Source organism: Micropterus dolomieu, linkage group LG20, assembly GCF_021292245.1.
Source record: "Micropterus dolomieu isolate WLL.071019.BEF.003 ecotype Adirondacks linkage group LG20, ASM2129224v1, whole genome shotgun sequence".
NCBI lineage: Eukaryota > Metazoa > Chordata > Actinopteri > Centrarchiformes > Centrarchidae > Micropterus > Micropterus dolomieu.
Genome location: NC_060169.1, coordinates 16,825,107 through 16,842,014, shown reverse-complemented (window position 1 = coordinate 16,842,014; position 16,908 = coordinate 16,825,107). Strand labels below are relative to the sequence as shown.

General features: G+C 38.1%; 3 protein-coding genes across 4 annotated transcripts; 2 read left to right on the top strand and 1 right to left on the bottom strand.

The window, feature by feature from the left end:
• The first annotated feature begins 1,458 nt into the window (after nt 1–1,458).
• On the top strand, nt 1,459–3,447 carry polr2l (RNA polymerase II, I and III subunit L). The gene is made up of 3 exons (XM_046032456.1): nt 1,459–1,608; nt 2,344–2,448; nt 3,172–3,447. Exons 2-3 carry the CDS (start codon nt 2,354–2,356, stop codon nt 3,278–3,280), a joined length of 204 nt encoding a protein of 67 aa, XP_045888412.1. The 5' UTR covers nt 1,459–1,608; nt 2,344–2,353; the 3' UTR covers nt 3,281–3,447.
• A 413-nt stretch (nt 3,448–3,860) lies between these two features.
• On the bottom strand, nt 3,861–11,338 carry LOC123958804 (cleavage and polyadenylation specificity factor subunit 7-like). 2 transcript variants are annotated; one of them, XR_006822162.1, is made up of 10 exons: nt 10,736–11,338; nt 10,006–10,209; nt 8,861–8,964; nt 8,553–8,698; nt 8,103–8,436; nt 7,724–7,827; nt 5,821–5,965; nt 5,465–5,697; nt 4,101–4,183; nt 3,861–3,989 (listed from the first exon to the last, which is right to left on the bottom strand). XR_006822162.1 is itself a non-coding variant. In XM_046032454.1 (9 exons), exons 1-8 carry the CDS (start codon nt 10,820–10,822, stop codon nt 5,469–5,471), a joined length of 1,353 nt encoding a protein of 450 aa, XP_045888410.1. In that variant the 5' UTR covers nt 10,823–11,337; the 3' UTR covers nt 3,861–4,183; nt 5,465–5,468. The 2 variants fall into 2 exon arrangements, 1 of the variants encoding a protein (XP_045888410.1); XM_046032454.1 differs by having other exon boundaries at nt 3,861–4,183; nt 10,736–11,337.
• A 1-nt stretch (nt 11,339) lies between these two features.
• Nucleotides 11,340–15,457, top strand: sdhaf2 (succinate dehydrogenase complex assembly factor 2). The gene is made up of 4 exons (XM_046032455.1): nt 11,340–11,633; nt 12,656–12,879; nt 13,470–13,579; nt 14,816–15,457. Exons 1-4 carry the CDS (start codon nt 11,607–11,609, stop codon nt 14,944–14,946), a joined length of 492 nt encoding a protein of 163 aa, XP_045888411.1. The 5' UTR covers nt 11,340–11,606; the 3' UTR covers nt 14,947–15,457.
• Nucleotides 15,458–16,908: the final 1,451 nt, after the last annotated feature.

The window sequence follows — 16,908 nt, the reverse complement described above, 5'->3', positions numbered from 1 at the left end:
CCCCCCCCCCCCCCCCCCCCCCCCACCCCCCCACCACCACAACCACAATCCTAAATGTAAAAATGAAAGAGGTTGTAATCTAACCTATTAAAGGCAGTGAACCAGCCCAAGTGAGTATTTACTTGAGAATAACTGCACTCTTTATTAATAATTATTCAGAATTAGGGATCAGACAGAGCTTCAGCTGAATGAATGAATTAGAAGTGGTATTTTGGTTCATCCGATCATTCATTTGAGGTAGCATGATTCATTTGAACTCTTAGACAACATAATAATAATAAAGATATATGTTTGGCATGTTAGCATGCTAGAACACCCTCTTTGGTTAACATTTTAGCAATTTTGGTCTTAATCTTAACTCTGCCCTAATAAATCAAAATTTTATTTTCCACATTTCATGATTTATGTTGAATGTTTTCTGTTCCTATCATCATTTCTAATTTTGAAATACAGAACAAAATTTTCAGACTTTTTGATTTGGTGATTTTCATGTTTCACATTTTACTGAAGTAGTATAGCCAGTAGAAGATTCTATAAGTTTTGGAGTTACATCAACAAAAAAGCACTAAACTCAAGGCTGTTTTTTTCTACAATGATTGAAAGCTAACAATTTGGAGGTTTACAACAGAAATACATTTAATCACCTGAAAAATATCCACTGTTCACTTATTTACAGAGTGTAAGCTACTATATTTAGTTGTCTTTGACAACAACTTTTATGGTCAGCTCATCTTTAACCACATCTGAGGGACACTTGCTAAAATATTTACAAGATTGGTCATTGCTTCATTTTATGTGGGTTTTTTTCCCTGTCAATTACCAATTTCTGTACTGGCCTACAAAAGACATTACCGATTGAACTGTACACCGACAAAGATGTTTCTTCATTGTGGCCGATTCTACTCAGAAGCTTTGTGAACTATGCTGGGAGTTCTCTGGGGTCACTAAAATAATATAGGCTACAAAAGACAGGCCTAGACCTGCTGTAACGGGTGCAACAAGGGGAGATATACACCAGTTCTGAGGTCTACATAGCTAAAATAAGTAAAAACTCCATCGCCCAGAATGGTAGGATGGATGCTACTTGTGTCTGCAGTTTGTCATTCTACACAGTTACAGTGTGGCAGCTTTTGGCAAATACCTTGCAAATTTACACTTAGTTGCCATTTTAATAGGTACACATAGTTCAAACCAATGCAGTCTATCACAACAGCATAGAGAAAAAGTACAAAGATTTTTTTATTGCTGAATTTACATTTATGAATGTGGAATTTTGCCATTTTTATTTATTATATAGATCTTATTTTCTTTTATAAATGCAAAATACCACATTCTCCCACATCAGTGCAAAATCTCCATAAATATGGTCAATGATAAATATGCTGAAGCTTTGACAGAATTTTCTGGTGTGAAATAGTTTCTGGATGGTCTTCGTGTCTAATAAAGTCATCGCGTGTATTTTCAGTGAACTTTTGTTCTGGAGGATTCTGGCCGGAAGTGCTGCTGTTATTGCGAGAACGAGGGAAGGTGCCATCACTTTCTTGCAGCTAGTTTCACTCATTAAAAAAAATACAAAATTTAAGCTGTAGGTAAACTAGATCATTGACGGTGAGTAAATAAAACTTGACACTTCTGACATGTTTCAGACTTTGTGTTTTGGTCAACATGTTAGTAGCGGCTAACGTTAGCTAACAGTTTGTGCTAACTCGTGGCTACAGCTAGCTTAAAACCATGGGCTTTAGCTAACATTACACATTAAACCACCAACTCACCCTGGGAAGACAGCATTAAATGAACACTTGTATGTACAAAACGAGTGTAACGTTAGCTTAATACTTGCGTTAACATTTTCTAACAAAACACGTCCATTAAAGCTAAAACGTAATGTAGCTGGAATGTTAGCTATCCCGTAACTAACGTTATACCACTAAGTGAGCTGCTCGATTTCCCGGGAGGAAAAATCGCGTTCGTTTTATTGCTAAATTTACTATTCGCTGTGATGGCGCAATGGATAAGATGCCTGCCTTTGGTGTGACCTCCACTGCGACCCATCCACCATTGTGTCCCTGAGCAAGACACTTAACCCCTCGTTGCTCCAGAGGCATGCGACCTCTGACATGTATAACAAAAGTCGCTTTGGATAAAAGCGTCAGCTAAATGAATAAATGTAAATATATTGGGATTGTTCGTAGACTGTCTAAACACATCCATATGTTAACCACAATGGTAATGTTACTTGTATGAAAATAACGTTAATAAATTGATGCTAGCAAGTTGTCCTGCTAGCATTACATTTTGCACTCTGGCATGAATGTTGACAGGGTCATGTGTCTCTGTCCCCAGGTGTCCTACAATGATCATCCCCGTCCGGTGCTTCACGTGTGGGAAGATCGTAGGTAACAAGTGGGAGGCATACCTCGGCCTGCTTCAAGCGGAGTATACTGAGGGGTAGGTCTGGGCAATAAAACAATAATGAAAATAATCTCGATATAATTTTCCCCTATAATAAATATTCAATAAATGTTTCTTTTAAGATATTAATTTTGTTGAGGAAAAGGGACTGAAAAAAAACTTAATTTTACTCTTGCATATATGTTGAATTTTTTTTATTATAATTGTTTTGCATGTATGTTATTATGTATGTAGTATGTATTGAATGTATACATCAGATTTCTTAAGTGATCCACTGTGTTGCAAGTGTTTGATGTTCTGTCCATAAAGATAATTTAAAACCACAACTAACAATCTGGTTTACCAGTGGGTTTCTGGCATTGCACTACATCTCCAGATGTTGCAAATAGCTGTGATTCCTGGCAATTTATAATATTCACGCTTTAAGTAACACACTGCTAAGTCAAAAAATTATATAGGGAACTTGCATGGGAGTGGCTGCACCAAAATAATTTTCTAGAAGCAGCCAAGTGGAAGAACACATAAAAACCTTTTAGCCCATTCTGTTGTCACATGGTATGTTTGTTTCCTTCAAAGTTTCCAGTTGTCTACATTCAATCTCGGGATGCAGTGATGAAATGAATAATAGCAATTACCTGAGGCCATTTAGTCTGCTATCCTGACTGTTGTCTGCACTAATGTCCATGTACTTCACTTATTCTTTCTGTGATCTGTATGCAATGCATTAGGACTAACATTACCTCCTCTCTCCCTCTTAAGTGATGCCCTTGATGCCTTGGGCCTGAAGAGATACTGTTGTCGAAGGATGCTCCTATCACATGTGGATCTTATTGAGAAATTGTTGAATTATGCTCCACTGGAGAAGTGATTGCAACTGGCCTTCAAGAACTGCATGGACTTTGTGGGACTGAGGCATGGACATATTCATGTTAGTATGTTGATGTGACAACAAATGCCAACCACAGCAAATACTTCTGGAACATTCATTTGTGCAACTATTTGATGCATTCTTTTCTAAATAAAACTGTGAACTGACATGGTTACCTGTATTACTGGCTTATCAAGTTACCAGTCTTTCTACTGGAACTATAAGGTGAAAATTAGATCTCACCCTTGTGTGCTATGCATTAAAGCAAAGCTGCGTCTGAACTCTTGGAGAAAATCACAGCTATTAAATTAACATTTCCTTTACTTATTCTACATATTAAACTTTTCAGGTTTGGGTTAACCACACCACTGTCTCAAATTCTACGAAAAGGGCATCAGAATGATCAATTAATAGCAATAAAAGTATTAACTAAGGTTGTTCACTAAGTTCAAATACTGTTTTCATGTCTTACTGGTAAATGAAAATACAAAAATAAGCAATTAGATGATGTTTGTGGTCCCCAGTGAACAGATGTAATACAACGGCTAAATGCCTGAGGAAATAAAACACTGGAAATGTATTTTCAGGTAATGTTTTTTAATGTGTAGATTTAATACAAAAGAAAGTGATGAAAACACTGTATTACAGAAGTTGTTAAGAGGTGTTCCCACGCATGCAAGCACTGGAATCTGATGTCCCAGCAACAAATCTACAACCACATTTTTTTCTTAAAACAGGTAAAAGTCGCAGTATGTACACACAACTGGAGAAACAACAAAAAGTACATTTTAGTCTTTTGGAGATACATCTTCAGTCTCACCTTAGATTCCTCTGGAATTTTATACATCTTGGTGCAGAAACAAAAATTCTGTCTTCGCTCTTCACACTTCACACTCCACTAGTCTAGGGAGGGGAGAAAAAAAAAATATATATATACCTTACAAAGCCACATTTTCACAAATCAAATATGGCCAGTATTGGCCAACAGCTTATTATATCAAGACCCTCTTGAGGATGTGTATTAATTGCCCTTACAACTACAGTATCAATTATAAGTGGAATTTTGTTGCGCTTTATGCTAATTGATGCAATTTGTAAAACTATAGAGTGCTATAAACCTTTATCTTGACTAAGAAGTTTTCCTGCATACAGTGCATCACTCTTAAAGTTATGCATATGCTTTACCTCACTATACTGTATATTGCATATGTCACTGAGTTACTGGCATGCTAGGTCAATTCATAAACACATTCTGACAAGAAGACTAAAAATATGATGTAGTAAGAGTCTAGTGATGTAATGGGTTGCAGACTTCACAGTTCATTGCACAGTAAGAACTTAGTACTAAAAATAACTACTTTACTGACCTTCACTTGAACTAATCTGTCAAAAAGGTTTTGGGTGCATTGAAATAGCACTAGAAACCAAAGGCCTGTATTTCTTTTAACAGGTTATCCAATACAGCCTAAAACCTTAAAATAAACCTAGTAATCTGCACTCTGACGCCACATAAAAAGACACACAACAGTCATGCAGAAACACATTACAAATGGTATAAACCATCACAGAAATCTCTTAAAAAGGTCCAAAATTAAAAGTTGAACTTCATCTAATGGAATGGGACTGTCGAGTTTTAATGTTCCTAAATGTTACTTCAATTTATATCGTGCATAGTACTGGAAGGCAGGAAGGCTGCTCAAATTCAGTCTTTTCTGGTGGGGTAACAGTCAATCCTGGGAACTGGTCTGATAAACAGTAATTTTAAATTTGAGGACAGATGTGATACACTGATGCAGCCTTAGTAGGAGACATTCATAAACATAAATTATGTTGGGGGGGGGGGGGGGGGGGGGGGGGGGTTGACACTAAGCAATAAGCTGCTATTGCATTGAAGGTCACAGGGCTATACTGCATGATTGTCCAAAGGGTTGAACATGGTGACCTTTGCTTAGATAACAATTCCTGAATAACTGTATTCTATGATAATAATAGCACCAACCATCACCCCTGTATGGCTCTATGCAGTCTCTTCTGTTCTTCTGTTCTGTGGTCTTGATGTATTTCAAAACACAGAATCTCATGATAAGATGTACCAACGAACCCAACAACGGAACTGGCAATATAACACATAGCAAATGTCTGATGGATGAGAAAGTATAAGTATATAAATTAGAGGAAGCTTACCAAGTTAGCGGTATCGGTCTCTGTAATCTCGGTGCCTTTCCCGTTCCCGTGAGCGTTCCTTGTCCCTGTCACCACTCCAGGAGCGTTCTCTGCGTCTTCGAGACATTCCCGCGCCTTCCCAACCTGAAGAATCTTCTTTGTCACGTTCTCTGTCACGTTCTCTGTCACGTTCTCGCTCTCTGTCGCGACCCCTGTCCCGGTCTCTTTCTTCATCCCGAGAACGACTGCTGCCCCTGCAGAGAAATGTGTATTTGTGCGATATTGACTGATAAGAAAGCATAATGCTAGTCCCATAGTTTCTGTATGGACAACAAAATGCAATATGTCTTAGAGTCCTGAAGCATAACTCCACAAACCTGTAGCCGTAGTTGCCCTGGATAGAGACTAGACAGTCTTTAAGTGAGGTGACCAGGGCCTGGCAGCGTTCATCGCCGTACACTCTGGACTGCTTGATGATGGCAATGGCAGTTAATAGAGTCTCCATGGCCACCCTTAAGTCACCTGCATTAGCAGTTGGAGAAAGTTGCTTTTAAGTAGTTCAGTAAATCAAAGCTCCTAGACACATACAGTAAGGTTGGGCAAAAGATTTCAAGCACAAACATCTATTTGGGCTTAAGCTATAAAAGCGCTGAAAATCACTATCACCAGTTGGTTGTGATACATTCATCCAAACCTTTGACAACCAATAACAATTAGTTTCACCCTGATTAGATTATACTACACCTTCAGAGTCACACTATCATACCCTAAGTTACATAGTATTCATAACTGGCTTCAGGCAGTATCTGGACTCCATATTTGCCAAATTTTGTTCTTTTAGTTTTCTTGTGACCAATTTGAAATTGAATACTTTCCGCAATAATTTACCCACAATACCCGGTAACAAGATGAAAACAAGAATGTAATAAAAACAATAATTGCACAATAATCATTACAAATTCTTCATTTACATGTGTACAGACCCATTACAGTCAGACTTAAAATGGAGCATTGATGCATCCTGTTTTGTTTTATCATCCTTTAGATGTCTCTGAGGTTTTGAAAGCTACACTTGTGTCTAAATAAAGTCTAAGGAACTCTCTGCAGACCTCTGAGATAACAATTGTGTTGAAGCACAAATCAAGGAAAGCCATGTTTTTAAAACAATTGTTGAAGCACTGAATGTTGATCCATCGATCAAGTCTCTATGATATAGCGGCTCAATGGAAGCCACTCCCGCATAAAAGGCATCTGCCTTGAGTTTGCCAAGAAGGCAATAATCTGACTCCTGGATCATGTAACAAAAACTCTGATTGCCTACCCTTGTGTATTAATGCCAAGCGCTATGTCAGGTTAAAACTACTACCACACATCAACTGATTACTATAATCCTATTGACAAAATGTAGTGGTTTAAATACGATATATTGATGCTTCTCAATGGCAGGTACTGGAAATTTGGATTGGGGGAACAATACAGAGAGGTCCCTTGAAGAAAGCTGCACCAGGTCACACAACACCTGGTGTGCAAAGCTGGTAGAAGCAGACGTCCAAACTTCAAGGCCCTGGAAACCTATTTGCTCAGATAGCTTCTTATTCCTAGTGATAAGTCCTACATTAACACTGTCAAACTTACAACAGTTCTGGTTAGTTTACAAGAGATTTACTGTATTTTGAGTTTCGTCTAAGCTCTTCTCACTGGTTTGAGGTGGGCAGGGCTCGGATGGGAAATAGGTGATGTTGTCATGTTTTTCAATGTGCCAATCAGAATTTGGCAACATTTGAATCAAAGGTGAAGCCAGCTGTGAGGTTATTTGGTTTGGTTGTCAGGGCTCTGTCAATCAAATCTGACAAAATAGGACAAAAGTTTTCATTCTGATTGTTGCCTATTTAGTCATCAGTATTTTATGTTGTCGATGAATAGTTCAGAAGCTTTTAAGAGACTTTAGACTTTGAGTACTTATGTAAATGACAGTATTTACAGTGCAGTGTTTTAGCATTAATGTTTTCAAAAACAAAAACGCAAACAAATCTACTTATTAATGTATCATGTTTAATTTTTTTAGCTATTGCCCATAACATAACAAAATACAAAAATAATATCTAAATAGCTAAATCTATTTAGTCTCCAATTCCATTGTAAGAGCAGTGGGGAACAGCTTTTTAATGATTTGTTTTCCACATGTCTGTCAGTCATAGGTAGGCACCAGTCCTTTCTCCACATGGCTTATTAAGTTGTGTTCTTTCTTCCACTTCGCATAATCCGATCAGCTGTACTCACCAGCCGTTGCTCCAGACACAGCCTTGGTGATGGCACTGCTGGCGACAGCTCTATTCCTGTTCATCAGCTCCTCAAAATCCCCACCTGTACTTTGAGGTGCGTGTCTGAAAAACACACAGATTGCTGTCATCCTGACTGACAGATTATTTAACCATCACCACAAAATATTACTTAGAATAACTTTAATAATTTTTGTGAAGTTCCGTGCTTTATTATCTGCATGTGTTGTATTCTTTTGTATTCCTCTCTGCATCCTGGTCTTTTTGCTGCTTTAAAAATCCCCTTTCTACAACAATATTATCAAGTTTCATCTCACTGGGAAAAAACACTTTACTATACTTGCAAAAAGCTATAAATAAAAAACAGTGCATGCTCTCACTTTTGCTGGCTGTACCCTTTGCTGCTGTGTCCGTCTTGTGCTGGGGTGAAGAATGCTGGATTTATATGCAGACTGGGAGACGGTTGGCTAGGAACATGGACTGGATGAGGAGGGAACAAATGGGGTGGTGGAGGAATGTTTGGTGGCATATGTGGGAAGGGAGGTGGCTGACCAAGGTAAGGGCCGGGCAGTGAGGGAAACCTGTTTGCATGTGGATGTGATGGGAAAAGTGGAGGTATAGGGGGAGGGCTGGGCTCCTGTGATAATAATGAGGGAATCTTTTCAGAAGAATCTAAGTCCTTTGGATCTTTGGAATTAACACGCATGGGTATACCTACAGAAAGCACATTGTTTTTGTGAAAGACAACAGTCATTCTGACATTTTGCATTATGATATAAATTTAACATAAATTCAACAGTTTTTTTTTTTTAAGATTGTGGTGCTCTTACGTTTATTTGCTGTGTCCTCAAACATGGTGAGATTCTGGCGAGTGGCAAAGCGACAGTCTATCCTTGCCCCATTGAGTTCACATTGGGGTATTTTTTCCAATAATATTTTTAATGACTCTTCCGAGGTTACCACCATTTCTGCATAGCTGTATTGGGGAGTGGAAGAAACAACACATGTATTGGCTACCATCGCTAAGTTACAAAGATCAAATCCAAACAAGCTTCATTTCTTAAAATAAACAAATAAACTCACAGGAAATTCTTTCATTTTGGGGGGGGATTGCTTTATATTTTAGAAAACCACTCACCCTCTTGACTGGCCATTAATTTTGTTCTCAGCAAACTTGATCTCTGTGATGTCCCTCACACCCAACGTTTGAGCCATGCATGTGAGGTCCTTATCAGATGTCCACTGCAGGTAGTAGCAGGTTTGGGGAGATAAAATGACAGGAGGGTACACAGTTACTTGTGATCTATCTAATAGTGCCACAGAAATTGAGCTAACATGTTATATGTATTACTGAGTAAAACATTTTTGTGAATGAGGAGAAATTCTTCAGAATATGTTTCAGAATATCCGCTATTATTGAGAACAGGAGCTTAGCCAAATATTAGGTTGCCCTTAACTGAAATTTAAGCCAAATGTCAGCTTGTACCCTTGTATTTTAAAAAGGTTGTCTTAACAGTGCATGAGACAAAGGCTTAAATGTTTAATTGGTAACCAGTAGCCTCGTGCTAAAAAGGAGGTTTATCGAGGTATCTGGTTAACTTAGGACAGGCCCCTGGATGAGCTGGAATTCTATTTTGCATTACTTCCCTTTTTAACTTCTAGACTCATTCTACACAAAAACAATGTTTTTTGGACTCAGTACCTGGACACGAGAGATGTGTATTGCACATGAAAATCTTCACAATAGAGGAGATGCCACGACACGAAGTAGATGTATATGTAATTATTGCTACTTATTCAAAATGGTGCCCTCTGAGGCTAAATCTCATTCCAACCAATATACACTTGTCCCTTTCACACTAATCACCTCTACATGTGAAGTGGACAGTAAAACCCCAAAACTTTTAATTTACTATTCACTGCCTTTTTGTGGGGAGTTTAAAATCAAAGAATGTGTAGTGAAGCTTTGAAAAAACATCACTTTGTCCAAGGTATGAAGGTATTGCACCAGCCACCATTGTACCAGCTATCACCTGCCTGTACCTGAAATGAGATGACTCTACACAGACATGAAAATGTGTTTTAATTAAAGGAGGAATGCAGTTTAGAACCAGATCAAAGATATTTGAACACATTTATTTAAATAAAAATATCATGTTGCATCAGTACTGCTCATTTTGTTAAATTTTCTTGTGATAGGGGGATTTAAACAATGTTCTGCAAGCCCACATGGACAAAACAAAAGAATGTAGTCAACATTAGTACAGAGAGGGTGTTACTCACCCAGGGGAAATTTCCAATGTATAAAGCGAGTCTCCTCAGTGAGCTTCCTCCTTTTTGACTTTTCACTGGTGATTTAGCCTCCTCTTTATCTGGTGTCTCCTTAAGAGGCACCACATTTGTAGTAACTTTCTTGTCCTCCTGATTGACTGAGCCAGTCAAAACTGCATCAAAAAGTTCATTTGCTTCAGCTATTCTGTCCAAATCCTGTGTGGGATAGAAAAAAACCAACACAATAAACTTTTATGAACAAATCACTGCCAGCCAAAATACAAATCCTAGTAGTGGTAGCAGCAGGAGGTGTGGAATTGCTGTGGATTATTTCCATATTCTTCTGGTATTGCCCACTACTACAAGGATTTTGATATAATAGTGATAGAATATCAAGAATATTGTTTTTTTACTCACAGACTACTCGTTACAAAACACAATTCGTTGCACTTTCTGGGGGATATCTGAAGTTGCCAGAAAAAATGTAACTACAAAACTAGATGAAAGTACTTTAATTGGCACGTATGATAGCACAACTTCAAAATAAGATGGAGACTTTTCTAAGAAGATGGACTTCAGTGATATTATACCTGACCTGAGTCTATAATAAAGAAATCCTGGACTGTAGTTTAATTTTGATTGCAAATATGAGTGCGAATCTACGTTAAACAGCTGTGATCAGCTCACACAAGTAGCTCACACCGCTGTTCTACCCTCACAAATTATGAAACGTCAGACTCACCTCGTCGTTTTGATTCAAGTCACTGTAAATATCTATGAGACCCTTCCTGGAGGTACTTGGTCCGGCTGCATGTCTTGCAGCAGCCATCCCGTGGGCCTAAGATGATCCAGTTGACGGCAATGCAGCTAGTTTGTTTTTTGTTGTTGTTTGTTTTCAGTGTTGTTCGCACATGCACGCAAATTATCAGTGCATGAGTTAACGTTACCGACAACAGGTGCACAGTGAATAGATTTGTTTGTTTACGTTACGCCTTGTTTCTAACGTTAGCTAACGTTAACCAACATTCCGCTTTAGTTCGCAAAATTGATACGGTACCTAATGTTAAAACAAAATAGGATGACAAACCGAGAATCCGACAAGCGGACAGAAGTCAAGAAATAATATTTTAATTAACACTTTGAAAATACATGCAAGGTTTTTCATGTATTAGTACACATTCAAATAGTTCCTGCCTACTGTAGGCTCGCTCTTTGATCAGCTAAAGCTAATGTTGCTACGTTACGTGAACTGAACATTTGCAGTGCGTCAGGAATATTTTACCGGTTAACAACAAACACTATTTGGTTCCTATGGTAAATCCCGTTCAAATGAAATGATCTGAGGAAAATACTTTTAGTTAAATTGATTATATGAGATAACAGGAATATACGAATTAAGTAATAACGGTTAACTATGCCACGTCGACGCAAATGTGTTTTCTTATAGCTAAACATTACTGTTACCTTTGCAATATGGCGCTGTGTCCTCCTGTCCCCCCTCGTTAGTTTTCCGTGTGCTGCTGTGTGTCTGACTTTCAGACAACAGGAATATTTCCACGGCAGAGACACATTTCAGCTGGAAGTCTCTCAACGTCTCAAGAAAGAGGGCCAACATGCTGTCTTCTGTTATCGCGAAAAGAGTGAGTTTTCTAGTAAACGTTACATTTACTTGTAGGTTGAAGTTTGTATGCCACAGCTTTCGGGACGTTAACGTTAAAAGCTCGTCGAGGACTTTCGAATGATGTAACCCCAAATTAAAATTATTTCATGTGATGTAATATTACTATTATCTAACGTAAACGTTAACAACCTCATATTAATGTTGTGAGTAAATGGCGTGAATTGTTCTCTTCAGCTTGTTCTCGTTGGCTCAGTAGCTTTATTAGCCCTTGAGTTAAAAGCATGACCTGCTGGGTGACAGTTGTACAATCCAGGAGTAAACAGTTGTAGGTGATGATATTATGCAATTTCCCTCTGCTCTCATTGTTTTAACTGTATCGGCGTATTTCTTTTAAATTATGTTCTTTATGTAATTGAAAATACTGTGAGCTGCATTAATAATATAAACAAGTAAAGAGTTACAGCAATGTTTGTGACTCGATTTGATACTTATGCATGGTGTTACATTGATATACGGCTGGGCGAAATGGTCAAAACATTTCATTTTATTTGTTATATTGTTATTGAGGAAAATTGTATCATGATAATTATTATCATTAATTATTATCAAATGTAGGCCTATCACAATCTTGTCACAGTAAAAATACAATTAATGGACAAATCAGCAGACCAAAGTCCCTAAAACCCTTAATTACCGTTAATTGTAAGACTCCAGCTTTATAAAAGTAAAACATTTGAGAACAAAAAGTCATCTCTGTCTATAAAGCCCCATTCAGACATGCACCTCATTGCTGAATAAGCACCAATGCTTTTAGGTAAGGGTCCCAATGATAATCTTACACAAAATAAAGTCTATGTATTAAAATCGACTAGGACAATCAAAGGGCGATATGTCAGCTCAGCAACAGCAATGCCTTTTTAAACACATGTTGAACTGATTGCACAGCGAATTATCTCAACTTACTCATCACATGTATTGGAAGATACAATACAATGCAAGGTACTGGTGTTTGTTCAAATTAATGTGTTTGTTGCCTCTCAGCTGGTGGCAGGGGTGTGCCAGGCAGCATGGCGACCAGCAGTCATGGGGCTGGTATCATCTCGTGGTTACCGTGGAGATACACCAGATGACACCAGAGGTGACCTGATTGAGATCCCTTTGCCCCCTTGGGAGGAGAAACCCGACGAGCCCACTGACATCAAGAGGCGCCGCCTGCTGTATGAGAGTCGCAAGAGGGGCATGTTGGAGAACTGCATTTTGCTCAGGTTGTTAAACTGTTGTGGTTTTCTGTCGTGTGTGTGTGTCAGTGTGTGCCATCTAGCCATATTGGTGATGTTTTCAAACTTTCTTTTGTACCACTTTCTAATTCTGGTTCACAGTGCAGAAAAGGGTAAGAAAGAGCAGGCAACAATGAGCAGAGTGAGAATTGGACATACCGGTAGTAATCTTAACAGCACACTTTTCATTTTAGGAAAACATCCCACATAGTGGCAGTAACCGTAAACCATGTGCTTTTATCATGTAGGAAGTGTACAGTAGAAAGGCTGGAAATTATTACACAACTACAGAAATTGGGTGAATTAGAGATCAGTGTAAAAACTATTTTATAGAGGTAGTGGGGAGCGTAGATGATGGCAATTCTTTGGGAGCCACTGGACTAATTAAACAACAATAGAAGAACGGGACATTCACAAGGACTAAAACCAGAAGGAGGCTGTAATGCATTGTGAATGAGCCCACAGAAGAAGAAGTAGTCCCCAGTGAGCAATCCATTTACCAGCCGCTCAGAAAATTTGCAGTAACCATGACTTTCCATTTGGAGAAGACTCCAATGAATTCTCCGTCTCTCATGCAGCCTTTTTGCAAAGCGGTACCTGAACACAATGAGCAAGAACCAGCTGCAGCAGTATGACAGACTGATTAATGAACCAAGCAATGACTGGGACATCTACTACTGGGCAACAGGTGAGAGAATAGTTATTTTTCTTTGACAGTGTTCTCCTCTGACATGTGACATTGACTGTACAATCTCAGTACAGTAGACATAATATATTAAAGCAAATCACAAGTTAGTGAGCTGCCAGCAGATCGACTCCAGTCAAGAGACATTTCAGACACTGAAGGGAATTTGGATGTACTTATGATTCTCACTGCAAAACATTTGAATATGTAATGACACAAAAACATTGCAATTCAGCTTTGCAATATTAATGTTTATACAAATTGCAAACAGCAAATATTTGCTCTGACTCGTTTTGTGTTAATAGCGTCAGAGAAATCTGACTTTCTCATTTTAAATTCAGTCTGTAATATAGAAAACTCCATGGACAATAATTATAAAAGGCCTAGTTTATTTATTTTTTAATTTTTTTACTGGCAAACATTCATGTCTGCTGATGCTGAAATAATGAAATCCCTGCTCTGCTTACAAATTAACTTCAAATCTGTTGCTGTTTTTTTTAACTGTTCCTTGTGGCTTGGACTTCACCCTGGGAACTCATTCACTGTCCCAGTATAACTTGTCATTTTAGTATTCTAATTTTCTCTTAATTTGATTCAATTATATGTCTGTTTCTATGTGCAGAACAGATGAGAAATAGAATTGGTGTGAGAACGGCATGAACACATCCATCTGCCAGCACCACACTGAAAAAACAGATAAAAACTGTTGCAGGCGGTCACTCTTCACTGAAACAAAAAACTGTTTATTCGATCCATCTTGAAGTTAACAAACAAAGAATTTCAAAGGTCATAGATATACAAGTCTCTCATTTAAAAGCCTTGAATGAGCCCTGAGCTGTTAAGAGATGAGGAAGGCATTACAATTATGGGACACAAGAATCAAATGTCTTGTCTCTTGTCCTTGGAGGACCACAGTTGCCTTTTGCCATTACTAGAATATGAAACAAATACAAATGTTGACAAGCATTTTCTTTCTTATTATCATCAAGAGCAAAATATCATGATTAATCAGCCTTTGTCAGCCTTTCAGTTTTATGTTCTCAGCTTGTCCTAAAATAGACCAAGGTGATGTCAGAAGGGCTCCCCTCTGTGTGTTCTTTGCTCTTCAGCCATCTGTCTCATCATTAATCTTGTTGTATAAAATAAAGAATCTGAAATTTCACTTCTTTCCCCCAATAAAGATTTTAAAGTTGGAAACTTTAAGAAGAAGAATTAAACCTGTTCTCCTTTTGTTTACAGAAGCTCACCCCACCCCTGAGGTTTACCAAGGAGAGGTCATGGATATGCTGAAGGAGTTCACAAAGAATCGCAACCATGAACAGAGGTTAGATGCACCAAGCTTGGAGTACCTGGAAAAGGAAGGTCAATGAGGCCTGTGATCCATAGACCTTCTCAGACACTCATTTTAGGTGGGGCACTGGGTGAAATATCTGTGTCTAGCCTATCAAAAAAAAATCATTCAGATGTCAGCCGTGATTCTTCAGTTATGCACAGCAGAGTGTACAAAATAAGTGTCCACTATTTCCTCTGTTAACTCCAGCCAGGTGATATAGGGAGAAGGAAATTCATGGAGGTTGAGAGAAGTGTGTGGATTAGGTTAACATTGATGCAACACAACAGTTGGACAGTGTTCTATATGTTTTACATAACTGTAAATTTGTGATTCAAGAGTGTAAGTTAAAACTGCTCAGTGTGTATGCATACTGAACAAGCCAGCTCTGATATATAAATACATGGTGATTATCTGTTTTCTATACTAGACAATTAAACAGAAACACTTTGACTCACTCATTAGCGGAGCTTGTTGAATTGCCATGGTTGGGTTCTGTTGTGCCTATTAAAGATATAAAGTTATTTAATAAATGTTGATGTTCTACTGTTTTTTTGCTGCTTATGTCAATTCTTTCATTACAATTTTTAATGTATCAGAGGATAAATCACACTCTGGAGGTGGCCATGATTGACACTATCAACAGTATTTGTTATGTGATGATTGTGTTGTCTGCAGTATCAGGACATGGACACCAGGTGGAAGCAGATCACCTTCTTTTCTATGACTGTCAACTAGAGGCACCTGCTAATCTTTATATCTCTGTAAAATATCTCACATACCTTCGTTTTCATGCAGGATACAATGTGAAGATATCAGTATACAGCAGCCATATTTATTTGCATGGCATTCTGCTGAAAACCTTTATGCAGTGGCTTATAGATTATGAAATCTGAGGTGCCAGCTGCCTGAGAAAAAAATCACCTTACTATTACCACATTACTGCATTTAAGGATTAAAAGAGTCGTTGGGCATGGAATAGGCTGTGTGTTCATTACAACTTTTTTGAGACAAAGCATCAGTGAAATTTTCTGTCAAGCCGAGTTTCCAATTAAACCACATATATATATATTTCTTAAAGCCATGTAAACACAAGGTCATAATTCTCTCCTCCACCACCACTGGATCAGTGTGTGTTGGCTATGGGGGAAAATCTTGCCTGGCTATGTGTCATGTCAGTTCAGTGGAACCTTGTACTGAGAGCAGAAGGGAAATGCCCTCTGGCCAGGAGATGTGCACAGAATCTCAAAACAGACGACAAGCCTGCTTGTGTATGCCCATGGAATAATAATGTACATCCACTGCCTAGGTGTTACACAAACAATGTTGATGTGTATTTTCTTTGTCGTCATTTTAAACGGAAAATATGTTGAGTGAGAATTTTTATGTTCTCAGTTTATCCTAAAATAGACCATGGTGATGTCAGAAGGGTTCCCCTCTGTGTGTTCTTTGCTCTTCTGCCATCTGTCTCACCATCTATTGTAATCAGTGGTGGGAAGTAACTAAGTACATTTACTCAAGTACTGTACTAAAGTACTCTACAAATGTTTTTACAGTACATGTTTTCACAGCTATAGTTACTAGTTACTTTTAAGATTAAAATTTTACCGTGAAAATACAATGTATTGTCCAGCATTGTCTAGTGTTTCATAACATTTTTGTCTTGTGATCCCTTACAAAAAAGCAATGTCTAGTTAGTGCCCTTTGTCACATTTCAGATAGCTATGAGTTGTAGTACCACCAAAGTGAGATTACAGTAAGTAAAGCCAGAAGAGCAAAACTTATCCAATATATCGCAAAAGAGAGCAAAGATTAGTGAAATATCCAAAAGATTAATATAAATGTGTGGCAGAAGGTTTTTTTCTTCTTTTATCTCACATCACGAGCCCTCAGATTTATCTTGTAACCGTTTGGAAAGTGCCTAATGCTTAGGCTGGGAATCAATGGATTCAAATACCTAATTGTAAAGTAGTTAAAACAAGCTCCACCCAGCCAGCTACAA